This window comes from Petromyzon marinus, chromosome 28 (genome assembly GCF_048934315.1).
Source record: "Petromyzon marinus isolate PM22_M1 ecotype Great Lakes invasive population chromosome 28, UKy_Petmar_22M1.pri1.0, whole genome shotgun sequence".
NCBI classification, from domain to species: domain Eukaryota; kingdom Metazoa; phylum Chordata; class Hyperoartia; order Petromyzontiformes; family Petromyzontidae; genus Petromyzon; species Petromyzon marinus.
The window spans coordinates 13,389,532-13,415,792 of record NC_133694.1 but is presented as its reverse complement, the minus strand read 5'-3'; the positions used below and the strand labels follow the sequence as shown (position 1 = coordinate 13,415,792).

Genomic DNA, 26,261 nt, shown 5'->3' with positions numbered 1-26,261 from the left:
GTTGTGTGGAGTTGTGTGGAGTTGTGTGTAGTTGTGTGGGGTAGTGTGGAGTTGTTGAGTGGAGTTGTGTGTAGTTGTGTGTAGTTGTGTGGGGTAGTGTGTAGTTGTGTGGGGTAGTGTGTAGTTGTGTGGGGTAGTGTGTAGTTGTTGAGTGGAGTTGTGTGTAGTTGTGTGGGGTAGTGTGGAGTTGTTGAGTGGAGTTGTTGAGTGGAGTTGTTGAGTGGAGTTGTTGAGTGGAGTTGTTGAGTGGAGTTGTGTGGAGTTGTGTGTAGTTGTGTAGGGTAGTGTGTAGTTGTGTGGGGTAGTGTGGAGTGGTGTGGAGTTGTGTGGGGTAGTGTGTAGTTGTTGAGTGGAGTTGTGTGTAGTTGTGTGGGGTTCTGTGTAGTTGTGTGGAGTTGTGTGTAGTCGTGTGGGGTAGTGTGTAGTTGTGTGGGGTAGTGTGTAGTTGTGTGTAGTTGTGTGGGGTAGTGTGGAGTTGTGTGGGGTAGTGTGTAGTTGTTGAGTGGAGTTGTGTGGGGTAGTGTGGAGTTGTGTGGGGTAGTGTGGAGTTGTTGAGTGGAGTTGTGTGTAGTTGTGTGTAGTTGTGTGGGGTCGTGTGTAGTTGTGTGGAGTTATGTGGAGTTGTGTGGAGTTGTGTGCGGTAGTGTGGAGTTGTGTGTAGTTGTGTGGGGTAGTGTGTAGTTGTTGAGTGGAGTTGTGTGTAGTTGTGTGGGGTAGTGTGGAGTTGTTGAGTGGAGTTGTGTGTAGTTGTGTGGAGTTGTGTGTAGTTGTGTGGGGTAGTGTGTAGTTGTGTGGGGTAGTGTGTAGTGTGTAGTTGTTGAGTGGAGTTGTGTGTAGTTGTGTGGGGTAGTGTGTAGTTGTGTGCAGTTGTGTGTAGTCGTGTGGGGTAGTGTGTAGTTGTGTGGGGTAGTGTGTAGTTGTGTGTAGTTGTGTGGGGTAGTGTGGAGTTGTGTGGAGTTGTGTGGGGTAGTGTGTAGTTGTTGAGTGGAGTTGTGTGTAGTTGTGTGGGGTAGTGTGTAGTTGTGTGGGGTAGTGTGTAGTTGTGTGTAGTTGTGTGGGGTAGTGTGGAGTTGTAGAGTGGAGTTGTGTGTAGTTGAGTGGAGTTGTGTGTAGTTGAGTGGAGTTGTGTGTAGTTGTATGGGGTAGTGTGTAGTTGTGTGGAGTTGTGTGGGGTAGTGTGGAGTTGTAGAGTGGAGTTGTGTGTAGTTGAGTGTAGTTGTATGGGGTAGTGTGTAGTTGTGTGGAGTTGTGTGTAGTTGTGTGGAGTTGTTGAGTGGAGTTGTGTGTAGTTGTGTGGGGTAGTGTATAGTTGTGTGGAGTTGTGTGGGGTAGTGTGGAGTTGAGTGGAGTTGTGTGTAGTTGTGTGGGGTAGTGTGTAGTAGTTGTGTGTAGTTGAGTGGAGTTGTGTGTAGTTGTGTGGAATTGTGTGTAGTTGTATGGGGTAGTGTGTAGTTGTGTGGAGTTGTGTGGGGTAGTGTGGAATTGTTGAGTGGAGTTGTGTGGGGTAGTGTGGGGTAGTGTGGAGTTGTTGAGTGGAGTTGTGTGTAGTTGTGTGGGGTAGTGTGTAGTTGTTGAGTGGAGTTGTGTGTAGTTGTGTGGGGTAGTGTGTAGTTGTGTGGAGTTGTGTGTAGTCGTGTGGGGTAGTGTGTAGTTGTGTGGGGTAGTGTGTAGTTGTGTGGAGTTGTTGAGTGGAGTTGTGTGTAGTTGTGTGGAGTTGTGTGTAGTTGTGTGGGGTAGTGTGCAGTTGTGTGGAGTTGTGTGGGGTAGTGTGGAATTGTTGAGTGGAGTTGTGTGTAGTTGTGTGTAGTTGTGTGTAGTTGTGTGTAGTTGTGTGGGGTAGTGTGTAGTTGTGTGGAGTTGTGTGTAGTTGTGTGGAGTTATGTGGAGTTGTGTGTAGTTGTGTGGAGTTGTGTGCGGTAGTGTGGAGTTGTGTGGAGTTGTGTGTAGTTGTGTGGGGTAGTGTGGAGTTGTTGAGTGGAGTTGTGTGTAGTTGTGTGGAGTTATGTGTAGTTGTGTGGGGTAGTGTGTAGTTGTGTGGAGTTGTGTGTAGTTGTGTGGGGTAGTGTGTAGTTGTGTGGGGTAGTGTGTAGTTGTTGAGTGGAGTTGTGTGTAGTTGTGTGGAGTTGTTGAGTGGAGTTGTGTGGAGTTGTGTGGAGTTGTGTGTAGTTGTGTAGGGTAGTGTGTAGTTGTGTGGGGTAGTGTGGAGTGGTGTGGAGTTGTGTGGGGTAGTGTGTAGTTGTTGAGTGGAGTTGTGTGTAGTTGTGTGTAGTTGTGTGGGGTTCTGTGTAGTTGTGTGGAGTTGTGTGTAGTCGTGTGGGGTAGTGTGTAGTTGTGTGGGGTAGTGTGTAGTTGTGTGGGGTAGTGTGGAGTTGTGTGGGGTAGTGTGTAGTTGTTGAGTGGAGTTGTGTGGGGTAGTGTGGAGTTGTGTGGGGTAGTGTGTAGTTGTTGAGTGGAGTTGTGTGGGGTAGTGTGGAGTTGTGTGGGGTAGTGTGGAGTTGTTGAGTGGAGTTGTGTGTAGTTGTGTGTAGTTGTGTGGGGTCGTGTGTAGTTGTGTGGAGTTATGTGGAGTTGTGTGGAGTTGTGTGCGGTAGTGTGGAGTTGTGTGTAGTTGTGTGGGGTAGTGTGTAGTTGTTGAGTGGAGTTGTGTGTAGTTGTGTGGGGTAGTGTGGAGTTGTTGAGTGGAGTTGTGTGTAGTTGTGTGGAGTTGTGTGTAGTTGTGTGGGGTAGTGTGTAGTTGTGTGGGGTAGTGTGTAGTGTGTAGTTGTTGAGTGGAGTTGTGTGTAGTTGTGTGGGGTAGTGTGTAGTTGTGTGCAGTTGTGTGTAGTCGTGTGGGGTAGTGTGTAGTTGTGTGGGGTAGTGTGTAGTTGTGTGTAGTTGTGTGGGGTAGTGTGGAGTTGTGTGGAGTTGTGTGGGGTAGTGTGTAGTTGTTGAGTGGAGTTGTGTGTAGTTGTGTGGGGTAGTGTGTAGTTGTGTGGAGTTGTGTGTAGTCGTGTGGGGTAGTGTGGAGTTGTTGAGTGGAGTTGTGTGTAGTTGTGTGGAGTTGCGTGGGGTAGTGCGGAGTTGAGTGCAGTTGAGTGGAGTTGCAGGCTGGACCAGGGTGGTATGTTGAACTTCTTTCGCACCGTACGTAGCCAACCGAGATAATCAGATGTGCTGGAAAGGGCAGTGAGCACGTATGTGGGCAGTGAGCACGTTGGTGGAAGGCGGAGGGCGAAAGCAGTGACACAGTGACAACGTGATTAACACAGCGAGTGACACAGTAAGTGATATAGCGAGTGACACATAGTGACAGTAAGTTATACAGCGAGTGACAGCGAGTGACACAGTGAGTGACACAGTAAGTGATATAGCGAGTGACACAGTGAGTGACACGGCGAGTGACACAGTAAGTGATATAGCGAGTAACACAGTGAGTGACACAGCGAGTGACACAGTGAGTGATACAGCGAGTGACAGCGAGTGATACAGCGAGTGACACAGTGAGTGACACAGTGAGTGATGCAGCGAGTGACACAGTGAGTGACAGCGAGTGACATAGTGAGTGTCACAGTGAGTGACACAGTGACACAGCGAATGACAGTGGCACAGGGAGTGACACCGTGATTGACACAGTGAGTGATACAGCGAGTAACACAGCGAATGACACAGTGAGTGACACAGTGAGTGACACAGCGAGTGATACAGTGAGTGACACAGTGAGTGACACAGCGAGTGACACAGCGGGTGACACAGCGAGTGACAGCGAGTGACAGCGAGTGATACAGCGAGTGACACAGTGAGTCACACAGTGAGTGATACAGCGAGTGACACAGTGAGTGACAGCGAGTGACATAGTGAGTGACACAGTGACACAGCGAATGACAGTCGCACAGGGAGTGACACCGTGATTGACACAGTGAGTGACACAGTGAATGATACAGTGAGTAACACAGCGAATGACACAGTGAGTGACACAGTGAGTGACACAGCGAGTGATACAGTCAGTGACACAGCGAGTGATACAGTGAGTGACACAATGAGTGACTCGCTATTCCGGAAGGGCGCGGCATCCCCAGCGGGACAACGGGAGCTTGCGTGATTTGCCACACACGCGAAATGCGCCACATCTTGGAAGCTAAGCAGGTTTAAGCCTGCATCGTGAGTGCATGGATGGGCGACTGCTATCTGGAAAGGGTCACGTGAGCTGCGGAGGCTGAATTGAGGGCAGTGCAAAAAATAATCTATTTTACCGCACGCATATGGTTCACGCCTTCACAAACTGCTGACCAACGTGGTGAAGTATGGCCACACAACCCTCCCAAGGCGCAAATACAGCCAGCCGTGAAAATTACACTCACACGTGGGCTCCCCGTGCACACACGTTCACTCACTCACACGTGGGCTCCCTATGTCCACACATTCACTCACTCACACGTGGGCTCCCCGTGCACACACGTTCACTCACTCACACGTGGGCTCCCCGTGCTCACACGTTCCCTCACACGTGGGCTCCCCGTGCTCACATGTTTACTCACTCACACGTGGGCTCCCCGTGCACACACGTTCACTCACTCACGTGGGCTCCCTATGTCCACACATTCACTCACTCACACGTGGGCTCCCCGTGCTCACACGTTCACTCACACGTGGACTCCCCGTGCTCACACGTTCACTCACTCACACGTGGGCTCCCCGTGCTCACACGTTCACTCACACGTGGGCTCCCCGTGCACACACGTTCACTCACTCACGTGGGCTCCCTATGTCCACACGTTCACTCACTCACATGTGAGCTCCCCGTGCTCACACGTTCACTCACACGTGGGCTCCCCGTGCTCACACGTTCACTCACTCACACGTGGGCTCCCAATGTCCACACGTTGAATCACTCACATGTGAGCTCCCCGTGCTCACACGTTCATTTACTCACACATGGGCTCCCCGTGTCCACACGTTCACTCACACGTGGGCTCCCCGTGCTCACATGTTCACTCACTCACACGTGGGCTCCCCGTGTCCACACGTTCACTCACACGTGAGCTCCCCGTGCTCACACGTTCACTCACTCACGTGGGCTCCCCATGTCCACACATTCACTCACTCACACGTGGGCTCCCCGTGCTCACACGTTCACTCACTCACGTGGGCTCCCCGTGCACACACGTTCACTCACTCACACATGGGCTCCCCATGTCCACACATTCACTCACTCATATGTGGGCTCCCAGTGTCCACACGTTCACTCACTCACACGTGGGCTCCCCGTGCTCACACGTTCACTCACTCACGTGGGCTCCCCGTGTCCACACATTCACTCACTCACACGTGGGCTCCCTGTGCTCACACGTTCACTCACTCACACCTGGGCTCCCCGTACACACACGTTCACTCACGGCTTTGCAGGTCACGTGACGAGGCGTGCTGGAGCGGTCACGTGACGGTTGCCTAGGAACCGCGTCCCGTCGCCGCTCAGGGAAACTCGCGCCCAGGCCCGGTGAGTTTCTCTCTAACAACAACAACAGCAGCATCATACATTCACTACAACAACAACAACACCATTCTCTGCTGTTTACGTACAAAGCTCGATCTACTGCTGGGTTAGGGCCTCCGAGAGGCGCGCGGTGTATGTTGGTCGCACCATACTTCACCGCGTTGGGCCCTTGCGGGTTAATTTTGCTGCGATACATTTCCACACAACGATAAGCCACTACTTTGTTGAGCTTTTGTCATTTGTGGCCAGGTCGCTTCTAAAAAAATAATTTAATACCTCAGTGGGCTTTAGGTGGTAAGGAAAAAAATAGTTTAATTTTATTTGTGTTTTTTTTGTGATTTGTTTACCTTGCCTATACTTTGCATTCCTATCGTGTTTCTGTGTTGGTGTTGTCACGTTCTGACCTCGCCCCCACTGGACATCTGTGCCAAAAAGCCGTCTCGGGTGTGGACCAATCAAATTCGGGGACGGTGCATATTATTATCAGAGTTGTCTCTTTTGTTTGCATTTTGACTGCTTGTGTTGTGGTTATTGCAAACATGATGCCTTGAATGGAGGTGTCAGTCTTTGTGCCAGTTAAAAGGGTAAAACCTTTTACTATAGCTTTATAGCTCATCGGATTCCTACTGTATAAATAAATATTCTGATTCTGGTGTCGTGAGTATGGAGCCCTCGGGTGATTGAGGTGTCGCTCGCCACTGTTGGTGGCCGTGGCCGCGAATTGAACCGAAGTGGCCGGGTTCGTAGCGCAGTGGCGCTCACCACTAGAGTCCGTCGTGCTGAAGTTCCTCGACTTCACACCCAGCCTGGCCTGGACGTCTGGCGAAAAAGAGCTTCGTAGATCATCGGGTTTTTCCAGTCGAAATAAAATGATTCTGATTCTGGTGCCACGCTCGTGCAATAATCACCCTCGATCTATGTTGATGTTTCTGTTAACTCTGTTTCACTGTGAATTTAACCTAACCAACTCGTCTCGGTCAACTATTGTGTTGAATATTAATTATATTTCATACGGATTATGTTTGTGTACTATTATCCATTTCTTTTGTAACGTGGCTGTTTGCGCTCAAGATTTATATTTACTTCATTGTTGTACTTTTTATATTATTGCTTTGTAATTTTCTTTATCCATGTCACGTGAGACTATCCTTGTAGCCAGAGTTCTCACCTGGTGGAACACCATAAATGTGAAAGTCGAACTTGTTGTCACACGTTGAAATGGAAGCCACATGAGTGAAGGGGATAATGTATTATTTAAAGACATCGTACGTTGGAAATCCACACCTAACTCCCCTTTGAAAAAATAAATCGTAAGAAAATCCCCCCCCCCCTCTTCAAACGATCTTCTTGTACTTGACCCTCTGTTGGTAAAGTACGAGAGATGTGGCCACATGTCACAATTCATCACTAAACTTGTGTTCATTTTAACACGTCGGCTTTCCTGACCAATATTATGCAAAATAGAGGTTTTTTGTTGTTGTTGTTGTTAAATCACGTAAATATAATTGTGTCGTTAAACCCGCCACCATCTGACACAGCCAATTACGGTAGTAAGGTTTGTCACTTAAACAAAACATGGCAATTAGTTACGAGTTCAGCACATCGGTGTGTTGAAGAGTAAACCCACAATATTTACAATTAAGTACTACGTTTCGCCGGTAATTACAATCAGCCTCATCAGGCGACAGCCATAATTATTTACGCGTTTGTGTCTGCATGTTAATGTTAATTACCGCCAACCTTTAATGTTCGGTACTTGGAGACGTTAAATTACGCCATCCAGTGCCGTATAAGTTAAAGTGAGGTGATTTTGCTGTGCATAGAGAAACTGACCTTGGGAATTTCACACAGGTGGTGAAAAAGTTTGGCCAAGGTCGCAAGACAAAAATGTGTGCAGACCACATCCCGCTGGACCTGCTCTCTTCTCTCACCCCGGCCCGGGCAAAGATGATGGTGACACAGCGACCATGCGGTTTTTTTTATCACTCTCAACACGGCGTTCATGCCCAGTACATTAGTTTGCAGCAAGTCTTCATACGTATTTTAATATCGTGTACAGCCCTTTTGTTAATCCACTCTTGGAGAAGGATCTCTCTACACACTGTGCAGACTGTGGGTGTTATTTGACCGTCCTTCGCCACGCTGGTCAATGAGGGAATAGCAATGACATGGGAGTGTAGAATTATAGGACAACAATGGCTTCTGCTGCAATGTCCTCTGCTACCCACTACGGAGCAGCCTCTGCTCATGCCTGACAGGGATCTATCCAAGCACTAGTCAGGCTGCGGCCTGCTTAACTTCGGGGATCTGACAAAATGGGTTCCATTCTGGTTGGTTTGGTAATAGACCATTTCGTATCAATGGAGACGAATGCATCTATTTCATCCTGTTTAATCTAACCTTGCTGTTTAAAATATTTAGTGTGCTTGACTACAGGTGTTTAGTTTGTCCTTCCCCTGCCCTCCGATTAGTGCGGTTGGCTACGTGCGGTGCAAAGAAGTTCACATATATGCATGTGTATGGAAGGCTATGCATATACCCAATCTGCACCCTGTGGAGCAGATATATACAGCGAGGGAAAAAAAAAATGTGAACCCCTGCTGATTTTATACGTTTGCCCACTGACAAAGGAATGATCAGTCTATAATTTTAATGGTAGGTTTATTTGAACAGTGAGAGACAAAATAACAAGAAAATCCAGAAAAAAGCATGTCAAAAATGTTATAAATTGATTTGCATTTTAATGAGGGAAAAAAGTATTTGACCCCCTCTCAATCACAAAGATTTCTGGCTCCCAGGTGTGTTTTTTATACAGGTGTAGTGGTTGATTTCACTCGGACAACTTTTGTCTTTCTTCCAACACCACTTTATTTACAGTTCTCCACATGTCCTCAATGCTTCACAGTTCCCTTGCTTGCCACAACTCGCTCGCCGTGCCTCACTCGACTCGCCGCCTTTGTCTCTCCAATCTCTACTTCTCCGTCAGCTCCGCTGTCACTGTGCTTTCTCCACTGCTGGCTGCTTCGTCTCTGCTCTCCGCTATCACTGTGCTTTCTCCGCTGCTTCTCTGCTATCACTGTGCTCGCTCCACTGCTGGCTGCTTCTCTCTGCTCTCACTGTGCTCTCTCCACTGCTGGCTGCTTCTCTGCTATCACTGTGCTCGCTCCACTGCTGGCTGCTTCTCTGCTATCACTGTGCTCGCTCCACTGCTGGCTGCTTCTCTGCTATCACTGTGCTCGCTCCACTGCTGGCTGCTTCTCTCTGCTCTCACTGTGCTCTCTCCACTGCTGGCTGCTTCTCTCTGCTCTCACTGTGCCCTCTCCACTGCTGGCTGCTTCTCTGCTATCACTGTGCTCGCTCCACTGCTGGCTGCTTCTCTCTGCTCTCACTGTGCTCTCTCCACTGCTGGCTGCTTCCACTTCAGCTCCTGCTTTCCTCTCTCCACTGCTGGCTGACTTCAGCTCTGCTCCACGTCCTCCTTGGTCCAGCCCCCGAATCCAACTCCCCTTTCTCCTCGCGTCTCCCCAATTTATCCCCGCTCTCATTATTCTCCAATTAATTAACCCGCGTCCCACCGGCGCTCCGCGTGCCCGTGCACCTGTTACTTCTCCAGACATTAAGACGCCAATTCAGTCCTGACAACAACACCAGCCAATCACAGCCGTCTCTGGCTCCCTAGCTTAATTGGCCTAATCATTACCTCATCGTCCCAACCATCGCACCTGGCTGTGCCAATATGACCCATACTGTCCTGCCCCCGCGCGATCTCACCATTTACCCCCATGCGCCTATTTATTCCACTACACAGGTAACGAGCTGAGATTAGGAGCACACTCTTAAAGGGAGTGCTCCTAATCTCAGCTTGTTACCTGTATAAAAGACACCTGTCCACAGAAGCAATCAATCAATAAGATTCTAAACTCTCCACCATGGCCAAGACCAAAGAGCTCTCCAAGGATGTCAGGGACAAGATTGTAGACCTACACAAGGATGGAATGGGCTACAAGACCATTGCCAAGCAGCTTGATAAGAAGGTGACAACAGTTGGTGCGATTATTCGCAAATAGAAGAAACACAAAAGAACTGTCAATCTCCCTCGGCCTGGGGCTCCATGCAAGATATCACCTCGTGGAGTTGCAATGATCATGAGAACGGTGAAGAATCAGCCCATAACTACACGGGAGGATCTTGTCAATGATCTCAAGGCAGCTGGGACCATAGTCACCAAGAAAACAATTGGTAACACACTATGCCGTGAAGGACTGAAATCCTGCAGCGCCCGCAAGGTCCCCCTGCTCAAGAAAGCACATATACATGCCCGTCTGAAGTTTGCCAATGAACATCTGAATGATTCAGAGGACAACTGGGTGAAAGTGTTGTGGTCAGATGAGACCAAAATGGAGCTCTTTGGCATCAACTCCACTCGCCGTGTTTGGAGGAGGAGGAATGCTGTCTATGACCCCAAGAACACCATCCCCACCGTCAAACATGGAGGTGGAAACATTATACTTTGAGGGTGTTTTTCTGCTAAGGGGACAGGACAACTTCACCGCATCAAAGGGACGATGGACGGGGCCATGTATCGTCAAATCTTGGGTGAGAACCTCCTTCCCTCAGCCAGGGTATTGAAAATGGGTCGTGGATGGGTATTCCAGCATGACAATGACCCAAAACACACGGCCAAGGCAACAAAGGAGTGGCTCAAGAAGAAACTCATTAAAGTCCTGGAGTGGCCTAGCCATTCTCCAGACCTTAATCCCATAGAATATCTGTGGAGGGAGCTGAAGGTTCGAGTTGCCAAACGTCAGCCTCGAAACATTAATGACTTGGAGAAGATCTGCAAAGAGGAGTGGGACAAAATCCCTCCTGAGATGTGTGCAAACCTCGTGGCCAACTACAAGAAACGTTTGACCTCTGTGATTGCCAACAAGGGTTTTGCCACCAAGTACTATGTCATGTTTTGCAGAGGGGTCAACTACTTATTTCCCTCATTAAAATGCAAATCAATTTATAACATTTTTGACATGCGTTTTTCTGGATTTTGTTGTTATTATTCTGTCTCTCACTGTTCAAATAAACCTACCATTAAAATTATAGACTGATCATTTCTTTGTCAGTAGGCAAATGTACAAAATCAGCAGGGGATCAAATATTTTTTTTCCCTCACGGTATATGTCTATATGAACATGTCTGGAAATGAATGCTTACGTGTGTGTACGCAGACGCGTTCGCATACATCACGCGCCTCCGACAAAGTATGGCATTATCCGCAGCAACGGAGCAAGTTTACACATCTCACAGATCAACCTGTGTGTCTGACGGGAGCAGGGAGGTATGGCAGCACGCGGACACATACACACGCAGGATTGCACCACTCACTAAAACTGTATGGAGAAAAACCTTTTGTCCATGTTGAGGTAGGGGCTGCTGAAAGCGTATGAGCAAAATCGTGATTGAGAAGGGTTGACATCTAATTATCCATGAAAATAACTTATCCATAACATTAATCGTAGATAATTAAATGATTATCATCCATAGCTCCCTATATGTTAAACATAATTTCCAGTAGGAAGGGGTGGAGTGTAGATGGATTCAGGTGTACAATCCACTGCTGGATGAGGACCTCCCCATGCCGTGTGAGTTGTGGAGGTTATCTGACCACACTTCACGCCAGTCAGTGCGGGTCGGACTTGGTCCAAAATCAGATATCTCTATGAGTAGGACTCAGACTCTGCTGGGGAAACCGATCACACGCAGGAGTAGACTGGATATCGTTTGCCAGTGCTCGTGCAAGATCTGCTTCCCGCATGTGTTCAGCGTGAGCACGCTGAGTGTTACAAGCTACTGCACTTTACAGATGTGACGTTGGTTTTGTGCAGCAGCAGTGAACGTGGCCTGTACATGTAATTGTTGACTGAATGTCAGCTCAGAGATTGGAATCGTGCCCTGCATTTGCGCATGCGCATAAATGCGTAGAATTGTGCTTGCAATTGTGCGTGATAGCATACAACAGGCGTGATTTTTTTTCGGCTGGGTGCAGAAATTTGGCCTTCCTTGAAGATGTGAGAGACGCTTGCGTCCGCAAAGTGGAGGGGGAGGTTGGTGCTCTTTTTTTTCTTTGAACACAATTGCTGATCACATGTCCAACGGCCTAAAACGCCAAGTGGCCAACAACAAACAGCACTATCAAGGGTTTTAATATAAGATAATGTCTTAAATTGAGCAATGTTATAAGGGCTTGGGAAAATAAATCATGGGAGGGATTTTTCAATGTCAAGCACCGTGAAGTGTTGCAATCGGCGGAGTGGCGGGTGAACACTAGATGAGACGAAACAGTCTGGCAGACTGAGTGCTCAACATGGGTAGAGGAATCAACAATAGAAGAGTGATAAGTGGATTCACTGACCACCTGCGAGCAAGTGACTGGAGTGAATCATTGAGTGTTGGATCATCGATCAACCTGATTGGATGTGAAACAAGATTAGTTGTGCCTGACAATGAAGTCATGTCAGTATCATGGTTGTATTCCATTAGTTCCACTTAGCCATTCATCAGATGCATGTCTAGCACATTTATTCGTGCACTGCGAGTGGATGCCGTTCCTGGTGTTTGGCTTTGCAGATTTCCCAGACTATATAATTTGATCCAAATTTTAAAAAGTGTCATGTTCGTTTCCCTGTTTAATCTTAAGCAGAAAAAAATCCAGTTTTCATTCATATGCAAATACTGACATGTTTTTCACCTGGAGAGACATGACACTGGTTAATATTGTTATACAACTTTGTCATCTGCTTCCAGTGCACATAACCATGTCTTTGAATTGGTTTCGGGTCTCGGCTCCATGAAGGAATGTGGGTAGCTCTCAAGCTTACAAGTGGCCGTGTAAACTAAACACACGAAGGGCCGTGGCAAAATTTTACTGCAGTAAAGTGGAGAAATCAGTGATCCTTTTTTATCGCAACTAAAATCAGATTCGGTTCCCCACTTTGCTCTTTGATGCTGAGATTACTCTGGCTTTTGGGTCCCTGGCCAGGTCTGCTCTTTCAAGGGTCCCTGCACCCCTACTGCACGAATCAGGGAGGAAAGTTGGCAGATGCAGTAGTTTAATCGTCGTTGCAAATTGTGATTGGATTTTTCATTCATTCATCATACATTTTATTTAAAAATCTCTTGGATGCATATATAATGTTAATGGTTGCAAGTAGGCTTGCCTCCACAGATAATATGATTCTCAGATATTAAGAATAGTTTTATGTTGATTTAAATATTGTAAGTGGGAATTATTCTGCCGGAAATGTTGATAAAATTGATGATGATCTTCTTGATCGCCGTACCGATTGTATGGATGTTAATAATATTTACACTGGTGATGGCGCTGGTGATGTTTAGGTGGCCCAGCCAAAGGAAGTGCTTTCAGAAACCTTCATCCCCGAGGAGTTCCACATCATTCAGAACCACGGCGTTGTGGGCCTGCAGCTTAAAGACTCGTGAGTTTGCGCATGCGTGTGTGCTGTAAAATTTGTGATGGTAAAATTGTATCGGGAATATTGCCTGGATAGTTTCGCGATCTGCGCACATTGTATCGTGTGTCAGTGTGCGTGTGGCTTATGTACGTATCGCCTTTGAAGTTGAGGATGGTTAACAGTGGATTTTGTGGGGGTGTTTTTGCAGGAAATACACCACATATCTAGAAGACGATGAGAAAAATATGCGAACTTTTCCATCGATGTGAGCTATCATACACTACAGCACCTGCCTGCATCCATGGGATATTCATATTCACAGGCATCACACTTCAGCCCATACAAATCATCCTGCTCCACTTCTTGCTCCCACACCTGCATGGATGAATATACAATACAATGTGGATTTGTATAACATGTTCATGCAAATGCATCTCAAAACTCTGTATAGAAACCCTGGGTATAATATTTTAGGGAGACAGGCATGCAGTAATAATGCACGCTAACATGCATAGCATGTTCTCTATGTAATTGTCTTGTATTTTTTGGTTATATACTTTTAAGTAAACACTACCAAAGTAAAGTTGATAAGACAGCTTAGCATGGGCGAGCGTGGATCGTGCCTGCGTGCATGCACTGTATCTGTTGTCAAGCTTGGGTATCTGCAGAGTTATTATCTGTGTGGGTATCTGCAGAGTTATTATCTACAGGGGTATGAGGATGTGATTGTTGTAACAAATGAACCACAAAAACGACACCATCTCCATTATTAACACTGTCTTATAACAGGAAGAAATATACCAAAGTAGACTAACATTTTATCACATCGACTGTTCAAGTAAGCGAGGTTGGGAAGGGCACGCAGCTAGAAGGGATGATGGCCGGTGGCCAAGACTAAGGAGTGGTAACCAAAGGAGAATACACCTAAACCTACGCCATTGCAGGTGCTAGATGGATTGTTGCATCACAAGACTGGGAGAGACGGTGACAGTTTGGGGAGGCATGCGTGTGCAGTTTGGTGAACGTTCTGCGACTATTTTATCGTGTGTGTGCTGCATGTGTGCTTGTGGTAGTGTTTATGCTACGTGTATGTATGTATGTTGAACTTCTTTTGCAACGTATTAGCAAACCGTGCTCTTTGGAGGTGCGAATGTACATGTGTGGTGTGGGGAGACAAAGGCAGTCGGGCGTGGCGCTGGCCACCCACCCCCGTGTGTGCCATGCTGGCCTTCATAGGTGTTTCCTTATAGCACTTGCTCAAACAGTCTGTTAAGGCTATACAGGTGATCTTTGTCTTTGTGCTGCATGTGTAGGGAGCGGTGGCCCAGTGGTTAGCACTCTACACTACGAACCCAGTGACCAGAGTTCGATTTCTGCTCACGACCAACACCAGCGACAATTATTTGAACAAGTCGTGGACCTCCACTAGGTCAACTCATCCTAAAATGAGTACCTGGTGAAAGGTGTAAACATCACCACTCGGGATACAAAGGCACTACTGGCCACACTCCCCCTCATGTGCTGTGCTGGCCTTCAAAAGTCCTCGTTAACAGTACTTATTAAGGCTATACAGGAAATATTTGTCTTTGTGCTGTACGTATGATTGCGTTTGTGGGCTATGTGTAGTGTGTGCACTGCTCATGTGTTTGTGGTGCTGTGTGTGCTGTGTATATTGTGCCGTGTGTGCACTGTTGGTGTGTTTGTGGTTCTATGTGCTGTGCGTATGGTGCGGTGTGTGCACTGCACTTGTTTGTGGTGCTGTGCGCTGTGTGTATTGTGCCGTATGTGCACTGCTCGTGTGTTTGTGCTGTGTGTGCTGTGTGTGCTGCGTGTATATGCGTGGTGTGTGCACTGCTCATGTGTTTACGGTGCTGTGTGTGCTGTGTATATTGTACCATGTGTGCACTGCTCATGTGTGTAGTCAGTCCAACTGAGTCGCAGACGTCATCTTGGGAGCAACACTATTTATTCACATACAATACGTAACGTCACACAACCTACGCCCGGGTCTCGAATTCCCATCTAACCACGCTATGGCAGAACTAGACACGGTTCGCTATCCCGGTCCGGACCACAAGCTGGGTCCCGGACCGCGTGGCTCGTGTGTTTGTGGTGCTGTGTGTGCTGTGTGTATGTGTGTGGTGTGTGCACTGCTCATGTGTTTGTGGTGCTGTGTGTGCTGTGTGTGCTGTTTATATTGTGCCGTGTGTGCACTGCTCGTGTGTTTTTGCTGCTGTGTGTGCGTGCAGGCGTCCGATGGCACGCAATGAGGTGGTGGAGCTGACTCGCGTGCTGGATACGTGGCTGGAGAAGCTAGGACCCATGGAGATAGAAGGTCCCACATCTGTGAGTGAGCCTTGTTGTATATGTCGGTTATGAACATTTTGATGCAAATAATTCAAATTAAATGAAATTTGGAAAATTACGTAATGTTCAGAAGTTATGTTAATCGATGTAATTATGTGCATAAATTGTGCTAATTTAAGAGATAATTGTATTAATTTATGCATGCGTGTGATTATGCTGATGCGAGCGTTATGACAATTAGGCCCTGCCTCGCTGACAAGGGTCGTGTTATCAATCGGTATAATACCATTAATTGTATTAAGTTATGCAGGTGTGCTGTAAGTATGTCAGATTAAACTCGGCTGTGTTGTTTAACTTCATATTAATGATCGGTAAAATACAATTATTCTCACTTTAACATTTACTGAGTGTATTAGTGTTTATGTCAGGTCTCCAAATTCAGATCTCAACGCAGGATACAGCTCTTATGCTTGAAATTTCAGGAAAGAACACGCAACCACTTCTACGTTAATCAATTTTATTTCCGAACTAAACTTCAACTCTAAAAGATGCAACTCTCGGCTTGGAATTCCAACACAGTAACCATTAATTGCGTTGTTTCACTTTGGCGACGGCACATGTGATTAATTCCACTGCATAACGCGAGCTCAGTTGGTGAGAGAGAGAGTCGTTCAAACATACAGGCATGCTATTCTAACAAAAACCTTAATACTCTATTATGAATGATTATAATTGAAATTGCCCACGCAGTACTGCACTCATTATTGATCATATGCAACCCTTAATGCAATTCTTGTCACGTTGTTAACATAGTACTCCCGGATGCTCATTCATTGATTCATATCCAACCCTTAATGCAAATTCTTGTACTTGAAATTGTTAACACAGTACTCCCGGATACTCGTTCATTGATTCATATGGAACCCTTAATGCGAATCCTTATACTTGAATTTGTGAACACAGTACTCCCGGATGCTCATTCATTGATTCGTATGTAACCTTCAATGCAATTCTTCTCATATTGTTAACAGGGTAGCAGGACGATTGATTATTATGCAACGATATTGATATGAAAAGGAAATCATACAATTATTTTTCCCAAAAGGCACAAATATGCGTTCATAGATTCATCAGCAAGATTGTATAATTAAAGAGATGGCTTGGAGTAAGGTGTGCGGTGGGACGTGCTATCTCACGGGAGATTAATTAATTTGTGTACAAGATTGTATGATAAGGAAACCGGTTTAACACGATTTCTCCCCGTGAACGTAGCTCCGTGGCGAAGGTGTCAAGAATTATCTTCTTTGGTTCTTTCGGTAAAGTCACGTAGAATGAGAATAAAATAATAAATTAATAAAATAAAATAACACAAAATTCTCACGACGTTTCGGCCACAACACAAGTGGCCTTCATCAGGTGAAGGGACGAGACTGTCTGGAGGACAGCGCTGGAGCGAACACAGCCAAGCTCAGACCGCGATCTTTAAGCTGTGTGAGAAGAAACAGAGCGCCTTGACAAAGGAATTAGCATAAAAATTAGCATTTAATTGTTAAAGTCAAAGCCTACACATCCACAGAGGCACCTAGTACAAATCAAACAGGATAATTTAGCATTGAAATAACTGAGGGATTAGCTTGTGACTGGTCATAGAAATAGCTATGTTAAAGTCAAAGCCTACACATCCACAGAGGTACCTAGTACAAATCAAACAGGAGAATTTAGCATTGAAATAGCTGAGTGATTAGCTTGTGACTGGTCACAGAAATGGCTATGTTAAAGTCAAAGCCTACATATCCACAGAGGCACCTAGTATAAATCAAACAGGAGAATTTAGCATGGAAATAATTGAGGGATTAGCTTGTGACTGGTCATAGAAATAGCTATGTTAAAGTCAAAGCCTACACATCTACAGAGGCACCTAGTACATGGACGCCAAAGGGGCTGCAACCACTCGACTATCATATAGCAAACCGATGTGAAAAAACCTAAGTCTAAATTACATCAATATAATAAATGTACTCAATATATTCTTCAATAAGCTGAGCTATTAACAGTAACTGAGTATACACTACACTATATAATGAATACCATATGGTAAACCAATAAAAAACTAAAATATAAACTACCTCAATGTTATCAATAAACTCTATATATTCTCCAATCAGCTAAGTTAACAACAATAAGTCGTTATATATCACAATGCTATATGGCGAAAAAATGGGTGGATTCTTACCCTCAACTTTAGCACCACAGATAGCTACGAGCCCCATTCAGATGGATGAGTTCATCCATGGTCGGAACGGAGGAGGGGGAGAGAGACAGCTGCGAGGCGCTGTTATACTCCATGTTGTAAACCATACCATTAACCGTGGTGTGAGAGGTATTAAGAGTCAATGGCAGCGAAAGAGCTGCGGTCTGAAGGTCATCGTAAAATACAATTAATTAAGAACCGATATGATTTAAAAAATCTTTCCAATGGTTACTAAGCCAGAATCCATCTTCTCGGCTGAAATTGTCTCTGTGCTTGTATATGTGAATGGCCTCATGAACGAATCTCTCATGGTAGCCGGTTGGTTTGCAAAGAACCTCCGTCTTGGAGAAGTCAATGTCATGTGAGCCCACTGAATTATAACAGTGATCTGCCATGGCAGAGGAGTTCGTTCTACCGTGTTTCAAGTCTGCTTTATGTTCGCGGATGCGGTCCGAGATATGTCGTTTGGTTTCTCCAATGTAGCTACTACCGCAGAGGCACTTTAGTTTGTAAACGCCCGGGTACTGTATGTCTGGAACAGCATCTTTTACAGATGGAACCAGATCACGGATTTTATGTACTGTGTTTAATCGGACCTGGATCTTGTGTTTATTCAGGATTTTGGAGATTTTTTAGTGACCCCTGCAATGTAGGGTAAGGTGATGGTTTTGAGTGGCTCCACAAGAGGATCCTTCTTCATGACTGGAGTGATGGCTTTGCGGATTGTGTAGTCGGAGTAACCATTGGCCCTGAGAGCCTGGTGTACGTGCTTGAGTTCACTGGTAATGTGTTCCTGGTCGGAAATGCATTGGGCTCTATGGTATAGAGTCTTGATGAGGGAGTTCTTCTGGGATGGATGGTGGTGGGAATCTGGTTTCAAGTAAGCATCTGTATGGGTAGCTTTCCTGTAGACAGAGTGGCTCATTGAACCATCATGTCTCCTTTTAATTAAGACATCCAAAAAGGGTAGTTTGCCATCTTTTTCGACCTCCATGGTAAATCTGATGGCTGGGTATATGGAATTGATGTGGTTGCGGAATTGGTCTAGAGCAGGCTGGCCATGTGGACAGATGACAAAAGTGTCATCCACGTACCTCTTCCATAAGGTCGGGCGTAGGGTGGCAGTCTGTATGGCGTCAGTTTCTAATTTTTCCATGAATACGAGCCCATTGGGGTGCCCTCAGTTTGTTTGTAGAAAATTCCATTCCAGGTGAAGTATGTGTTGGTTAAGCAATGTCTCACCAGGGGGGGTACATAAGTATGCAGTCCTTGATGAACCAGGTCTTCAATGATAGCGATGATGTCAGGTACCGGGACTTTGGTGAACAAGGACACCCCATCAAAACTGACAATCAGGTCGTCTGGGGACAGGGAAATGCCTTTGATTGTCGATACCAGGTGAGTAGAATTTAGTACCGCAGAGGTGGTTTTTCCAGTGAAAGGTCGCAGTATATCAGCAAGAAAACGTGCCAGTTTATAGGTGGGGGAGTTGATAGTAGAGACGATGGAACGAAGGGGTGTATCTTCTTTGTGTATCTTTGGAAGCCCATATAATCTTGGTGGTCTGGCAGCAGAGGGTTTCCACGAGAACTGTTTGGTCTGATCAATTAATGCTGTTGAATCAGAGATGATTTTGTTCGTTTTGGTAACCAGGCTGTTGGTGGGATCTCTTTTTATTTTTGTATAGCTGCCATCGTTGAGTAGTTCTTGAATTTTGTTGTTATATTCTGTTTTGTCCATGATGACAGTGGCATTGCCCTTGTCGGCTGAGAGGACGACAATATCATCTCTCTTTTTTAATTGATATAATTCAAAGCGTTCATCTTTGCTGATGTTGCTAGGTGGCAACTTAGCGTTTTTGATGAATCTATGGGTAATTTATGCGATTAGAAGTACAATCACAAAACGAAGAACAAATTTTTAATAATAATAAAAAAACTTAATGTACTTATAACCAACGGAGTGTTATCACTTGAAGGGCGGCGATGCCTTCATGGCCAGCTGATGGTTAATTAGTCTTAGTGTGTAGGTTCGTTGGATTGTTTTTTTGGTAAATTTTTGTGTGAGCAGATGACGTAAGCGTAGCGGGTTCGTGAAGGTGGGGGATAGGCATACGAACAACGGCAGGTTCCCTCTTGCTCGGCGTGTCTCACGTCGCTGGGTGATGAGCTTGCCGACACGCTGCCCTTTCCTGGTGCTGCTCGAACGCGCTCAGCGCTGGGAGCCGCAGGCGGCTGCAGGCTCCTTTCACTGCTGTGGGGCAGCGCGACAGCTCCCTCTCCTAGAAGATGCGCGATCACGCTCAGCTGGTTCGCTGACTCTTTTGCTCACGGGCAGCTGGTCAGGCTTTTCCACTGCTGGATGAGTCAAGTCGGCACACGCTTGGCCACTGACAGCAGATGCTCTTGCTTGGCGGCGCTGGTCACGCTGCAGCTGGGAGCCGGCACTCGATGTAGAATAAACTTTCAGCGATACTCTGTCTGCCCATGCTGAACTCAGCACAGAGCACCCCCTCGCCCCCCTTCTCTGCGAGACACAGCACCCATTGCTATTGTCTCGAGACCATGCCTCGAAGCTGGCTTGATGTCTTCTTCCGAACCGCTTGTCACTGTCTCCTGCGACTGGTCGTGCCTTGTTGAAATCGTTTGTCGAGATGATGGTTGAACTGTTATATTCGAAAAAAAATCTCCGCTGTGTGCAGTGGGGGGGCGTGTGTGTATGTCATCCCCTCAAGCCATCTGCGTTATACAATCCTGCGGTGGGGGAGGGGGCGATCCTCCCCGTCCGGTCGGCCCTCCCGGTGTGACCTTTTCTCTTTCCCCAAAAAAGTCCGTTAAGGCTTTTAAAGTTAACATTTATTCCATCACGGTTTGGTATCGTACCACTTGCAGTTATGATTCTGTCTGTGACTCAAGGTATTTGATTTTTATTTTCACGAGGGAAGGTGTTCTCTTGAGCGTATGCCTATTCTTATCACGTGCTGCGGGAAGACAAAGACGGCCGGGAGGCTCTCTCTTTCCCTGGCCCTCGGTTTAACATCTCTCAAATATCATTTGGTTTTATGTTTAACAAGGTTGTGAGTCACCCCGTTATACTGGCCCTTCCTCAGTTTTTATTCATTTTCGTCATTCTGTGTGTATGCTTTATCATTTATATCCTTTTATTTCCGATATCCTGGGTTAAGAGGTAAGTTTCTTGATCCTGGGAATTCGTATTCCTTGGTGTTTGCAAGGTTATATAAACGGAATATAGTTTACGGTGAATAACGTTAATGCTATGTATGACACTTATGTATTGTGTGTGGTTGTTTTAATTACTTGTCCGCCTGCGGTAGTGGGGTGGGGTGGGGTGCCATTATTAAGTCCAGCGCATCGTGTGTGCAGATGGCCTGCACGATAATACATTCTCTTGCTCTGGTGTTAAAATTCCTGCTTCTCCGCGCTGCGGGAAGACAAAGGCGACCGGGAGGTTCTCTTTCTTTGGCTAGCCCTCGGTTTAACGTCGCTCATATCATTTGGTTTTATGTTTAACCAAGATTTGTAGTTATTTCCGATATCCGGAGGTTGGATATATAGCTTAGTTTGGACTTAAGCTTTCGTGATTACAGGAACTCATGTACTTTGGTTCTCTTGGCAAAGTCACGTAGATAGAAGATACAATAAGAAACAATACGTGAGTTGAATAAGGGTGAAATAAAATAAGTACTAATAAAGCCACTAATATAAACTTATTCTTATAGCCAAGCTTTAACTTTTTCCGTGAAGAGAAAAAAATATATATCAGTTATAATGTGTGTTTGCCTTGTGCTCTGTGTCTGTGATTCTGGGTATTTATTTGGGAACCGTTCTTTGGCGATCTGGAGATTCGCAGATAACGTAACCTCTCTCTTTGCCCCGAAGTTTATTATCTAGTTATTTATTTATATTTAATGGCCTTTTTACGCTTTCCATATGCTGTTTGCTGTGGGACTGGGTTTGTGTGTTTTCATTCATTATTTCGGTTGCTATTAACAAAAAAATTATCGGCAAGTATTATTATTAATATCAATTTTGGAAAAGGCCTATAGATACAACAGCCTCGGGGGTGAAGATGCTGCTGCCCCCCGTGCAATTGTCTTCATGTGTGCATTTGTGTTCATACATTTGATAAGCCATTTATTGACATTTATTATTACTGCGCTTCTTATCCCAGGAAAACTTCACTGAGTTTCAAGACTCGTTTTCAGGAGGGTCCTGCCAAGTGTTTGCAGTAGGGGGTCGATGTTGCTATGTGTATGTATTTTTGGTTAATGGGAGGAAGCCGGAGAACCCAGAGGATACCCATGTAGAACAGGGGGGAACGTACAAATGTAGTGGATTCACGGAGAGTGGAGACGACTTGTAGAGGCAACATGTTTATTCCAATAACGGTAACAATAACAGTCTTCCACAAAGGGCAGCGGCCCTTTTACCTACTGCCTGGGGAGGTACGGCCTCCGAACTAGCGTGCCCTATCACTGGGCTACGGGCTCTAAGTCCTCCGGCTACGAGCGACCTAGGGGAGGCTACACTGACCCGACCCAGCCAAGGTACGGGTCCCGACCAGTGGCCCACTCGGTCCCGGCCCTTAAAAGGACGTCGGGCCCAGGAGTTCCCAGGGTCTCACCACTGGCCCACAGAGTCCCGGCCCTTACAAGGGCAGCGGGTCTAGGGGTCCCAGGGTCCTCGGCTAGCTGGTCTTCTGGCTTCGGTTTTCGAACAGGCCCCGGACCCGTCCAGAGGTCCGGCTTTTATACACCTCCCCAGGTGTGTCAGACCCTGGCCACGCCTCCCTTCCAGACAGTTCCAGGGGGGGTCTCGGGGGATCCTAGAACACCCCACAGCCCCCCCCTGCTTTGGGGCTGGGGAATGTAGCGACCCTCATGCCGGTCCAAGTTACTGCCCCTGGTGGGCCCTGTCTGCTACTGCAGGTAAGTATACGTAACCCATTTACAGCGCGACACAAACTCCATTCAGAAAGGCGCCCAAATCGGGAACCAAACCCAGGCCCTTTTTTCTGTGAGGCACGACTGTTACCACCAAAGCATTTCTTCCCAGTCTTTCTTCCGTGGTAAATATTGGTCTCATTCGGGACCTTGGCAACCACACTAGCTTGCAAACACCCAGCGTTCTCCTATGACCTCAACCAGCGCTTAGCACTTATTTTCTGGAGTGCACCAAGCCTGAGATAGGCATCTGAGTGAGATTCCACCTCGATGTGGCAGTGAATTGCAGCTGTTGTCATGCGTCTGCTGTTGTCATAATTTGCGTGCATATAGATTCACTCCCTGCTGCAGCTGGTGCAACAGGAGCAATGCATATACAACGCGGTTTTCCACGAGGTCATCCGGCAGGTCAGCGTGCAGTGCATGGAGAGGGGACAGCTGCTGGCTAAACTGAGGTGCGTTGTGTGAATGTGGTGGGGAACGGTAGTGTAGTGGTTAGTGCGCCATGCTACAAACCCGGTGACCGAATTCTATTCCCGATCACGGCCAACCGGTCCTGGGCCTCCCCGAGGTCTACTCAGCCTCATATGAGTACCTGGTGTGATGTGTAAACATCACCACACGGGAGACAAAGGCGGCCGGGCGTGGTGTTGGCCACCCACCCCCACATTTTCCATCCAGGCCTTCATAGATGCTCAGTAACAGGACTTGCCCCAACAGTCTGTTAAGACTATACGGGGGATATTTGTCCTTGTTCATTAGCATCATCAAGTAACCCCAACTCAAACCCCGAAAATGCATTCCAATGTCACGATTCTTTGTCAATTTGATTCATGATTAATATGTCATCTCCTTTGTCCTGTCTTCTCAATTGTTCTGCTTTGCTCGTACTGTTTTGTCAATTCTGTTCGTCTATAGGTATAATTCTATAATTATTTTGTGTCCGTTTAATTTACCATCGTTCTCTGTGATGTTCACTCTCTCGTCTCACTGTACACGGCGTTTCCGCACAGTCTGTAATAACCACTGTGCATAGTGGTTGTCCTTCCATTAGGCTTTCCCAAGACTCTGTTCTGCCGAGAAAGGGAGTTAATTTACCTGCCAGTTCAATATAGCATCTCAGGACGCAATTGTACGTAGATGCCGCATGCATCCACATCATGCTGTGTTGGTGTTTGGGCAGGGAGCGATACTCGTCCCTTTTGAGCCGCGTGCCAGTGCTGGTTGCCGGGCTGCACGGGGACGTCCTGGCAACCAGAGCCCAGCACCGCCGCCTCATGGAGCAGCTCACAGCTTTCCAGACGTCTGTCAACCGGATGGCCAGGTCACATGGAGCTCTACACAGTCTCAGCAATAAACAGTCTCACCACCACACGGCTTGAACACCACAGTGCTTACACAGCACAGCCTCACCACTACACAGCCTCTACACTACACAGTCTCACCGCCATATGGGCTTGACCCCACACGGGCTGAACGCCACACACCACACACCCTCAACGCCACATAACCTGAACGTCACATGGCCTGAACGTCACACGGTTTTAACACAACTCAGCGCATACACCACACGGCCTCACCACCACACAGCCTCACCACCACGCGGCCTCCATGCCACACAGTGCATACACCACATATACACTAAAGACGTCACACCACATATACTCTAAACACCATTTACCATGCACACCATAAACACCATTTACCAGATGCACCCTTAAAAATCTTTCCATGCTTCTCTGCACACTTTCAATCTTTTGCTGAAAACAGATGCATGCTTGGCTTTACAATGAGACACACAAACAGCAACACATGACTCAGAGAATATTTGCAAAATATAAACAATATTGACTGTTAAGAAACGTACGTGGGCTTGGGTAGGACACATCGCTCGCTACAAAGAACAATGGCCATTGGTCAGGACTAATGGCGGAGTGGCATCCAATCCTTCTTTCGTATAGCTGATGCAGATGCAGAGCAACAACTACAATTTCACATTCAGATCAAGCCAGGTAACTGCGGCGTACGTAGCCAACCGTGCTGATCAAAGGACAATAAAGTAATCACAAAAAAGTGAAAATGCCCACTGTGGAAATGGAGCATCAGCTCGTGTGCAGGAGCTGATTGTTGCATCACAAGACTGGGCGATTGTGACAGCTTGGGGGGAGGCCTGTATCCAGCAGTGGAAAGATAATGGCAGCTGATGATAGTGCCATAAATGAACCACAATACCTTTCTGATCTCGTCATGGAGCATACACCATCACACAAACTCCGGTCATCCTCGCAGTGGCTTTTGGCTAACCATCGAACAAAGATGGTCGCTGTATTGCATGCTTTTAGATGCGCTTCTGTGGCCATCTGGAACACTCTTCCTTCCAATATCATGAAGACACTGGAGTGATGCACTTTTTAATCAAGATTGAAAACTCATTTTTTTAGAACTGATTTTTCTGTTTAGTTTGTTGTCCTTCCCTCGCACCTATGTATAGTTGGAAAGAAGTTCAGTGTACATATTTTCGTACATGCAAGCCTGCTGGAGACACCCTGGACAATAAGGTGCCACACTAACAACGGTAGCCTTGTGGTTCTGCTTGTGCTCAGATATAATTTCTTTGCTTCTGACTGCAGCGAGCTGAGCTCTGTGCGAGAGCGGGACGGCCGGGTGAACGCACAGGCCCAGAGGGAGAGAGAAGACCTCAAACGTGTGCTGAACGAAAGCAGACGGAATGCCAAGTGAGGCCACTTATACCCGAGGCCGCAAACGTGCAGACACATGGAGTCATACCCGTCCACACACACACTCGCAAGTACATGCATTGTACATGCAAAGACACATGTATACACCTAAGCAGATTAACCAAATCGCTGAAGTGTGCCCGACCTCATTACATCTTGGAATCTAAGCAGGACTGAGCCGGGTGGTGTTGGCTACATACAACTGTGATCCAGCACTTTGGAGGCAGCGAGGGTTGGTGGGCATCGAGGAGCCATACCCCTGGCTCGCCAGCAGAATGTGGGATACAAATGAACTCATCGACATCTGTTTCCATCTGTACGGGGATAGAATGTTGTCCCTTTGCGCACACAGGTGTTCTCCAAGTGCTCCATTTTCCTTCCCCATTTATATACACTCGTTATTAATAGGCTGAAAATATATTAAAATAAAAATCCAATGCAGGCCCCTCCTGAAAAGAGTGCCTCGACTGCACGTGGCTCTCCTGGATAAATAAGTAATAATGTAAACGTTCATGATGCTTGGGCTGTTTGATAGTGCCTGCATCCTCATCTAAACTCACTGCACTCCATACAATGTGTACGCCATGTACCGTGCACGAGTGGTGCTTCGCATCACTGTGTCTCCATACAGCCTGCTGGAGGAGTACCACAGTGTGTATGGCCTGCACCGACACCGGCTGGAGAGCAGCATGGGTGTCTTGCAGCGAGAGAGGGATGGCTGGGCCTCCGCTGCGCTGGCTCTGGCATCCCAGGTGTGTGGGTGTGGACGTGTGCTCAAGCGTGGCTGTTGTGAGCAGGGATCGACCTGATGGCCGTGGTTCAGTGGGAGCCATTAAAGTCAAGTTGTTCGTCACTGTACCTTCATCATCAACAACCACTGCCTTTTCGCTGCCGGATTAAGGCCTCCCTGCGCTTGTCACCATTTACTCATGGTCCTGCGATGCCACAGTCGCTGTCAAGTGTGAACTGATCTCATGGCTCGATCTCCATGGTGGGCGGCCTCTTGTGCACATTCTCTTCTTGGCTGCCATTCCTTCACCAGTGTCGTCCATCGGCCATCGTCCTTTCC

The 26,261-nt window shown here is 46.9% G+C and overlaps 1 protein-coding gene across 1 annotated transcript in view; it reads left to right on the top strand.

The window, feature by feature from the left end:
- AXDND1 (axonemal dynein light chain domain containing 1) overlaps window positions 1–26,261 on the top strand; it is a 55,255-nt gene that overhangs the window by 1,471 nt on the left and 27,523 nt on the right. The window contains exons 2-12 of the mRNA XM_032962420.2: window positions 5,383–5,473; window positions 7,322–7,423; window positions 10,693–10,802; window positions 11,511–11,568; window positions 12,860–12,957; window positions 13,142–13,198; window positions 15,183–15,279; window positions 22,788–22,909; window positions 23,638–23,778; window positions 25,085–25,189; window positions 25,824–25,944. Of these exons, the coding sequence (XP_032818311.1) occupies window positions 7,358–7,423; window positions 10,693–10,802; window positions 11,511–11,568; window positions 12,860–12,957; window positions 13,142–13,198; window positions 15,183–15,279; window positions 22,788–22,909; window positions 23,638–23,778; window positions 25,085–25,189; window positions 25,824–25,944 (975 nt within the window). The 5' untranslated portion in view covers window positions 5,383–5,473; window positions 7,322–7,357. The remainder of the gene's footprint in view (window positions 1–5,382; window positions 5,474–7,321; window positions 7,424–10,692; window positions 10,803–11,510; window positions 11,569–12,859; window positions 12,958–13,141; window positions 13,199–15,182; window positions 15,280–22,787; window positions 22,910–23,637; window positions 23,779–25,084; window positions 25,190–25,823; window positions 25,945–26,261) is intronic.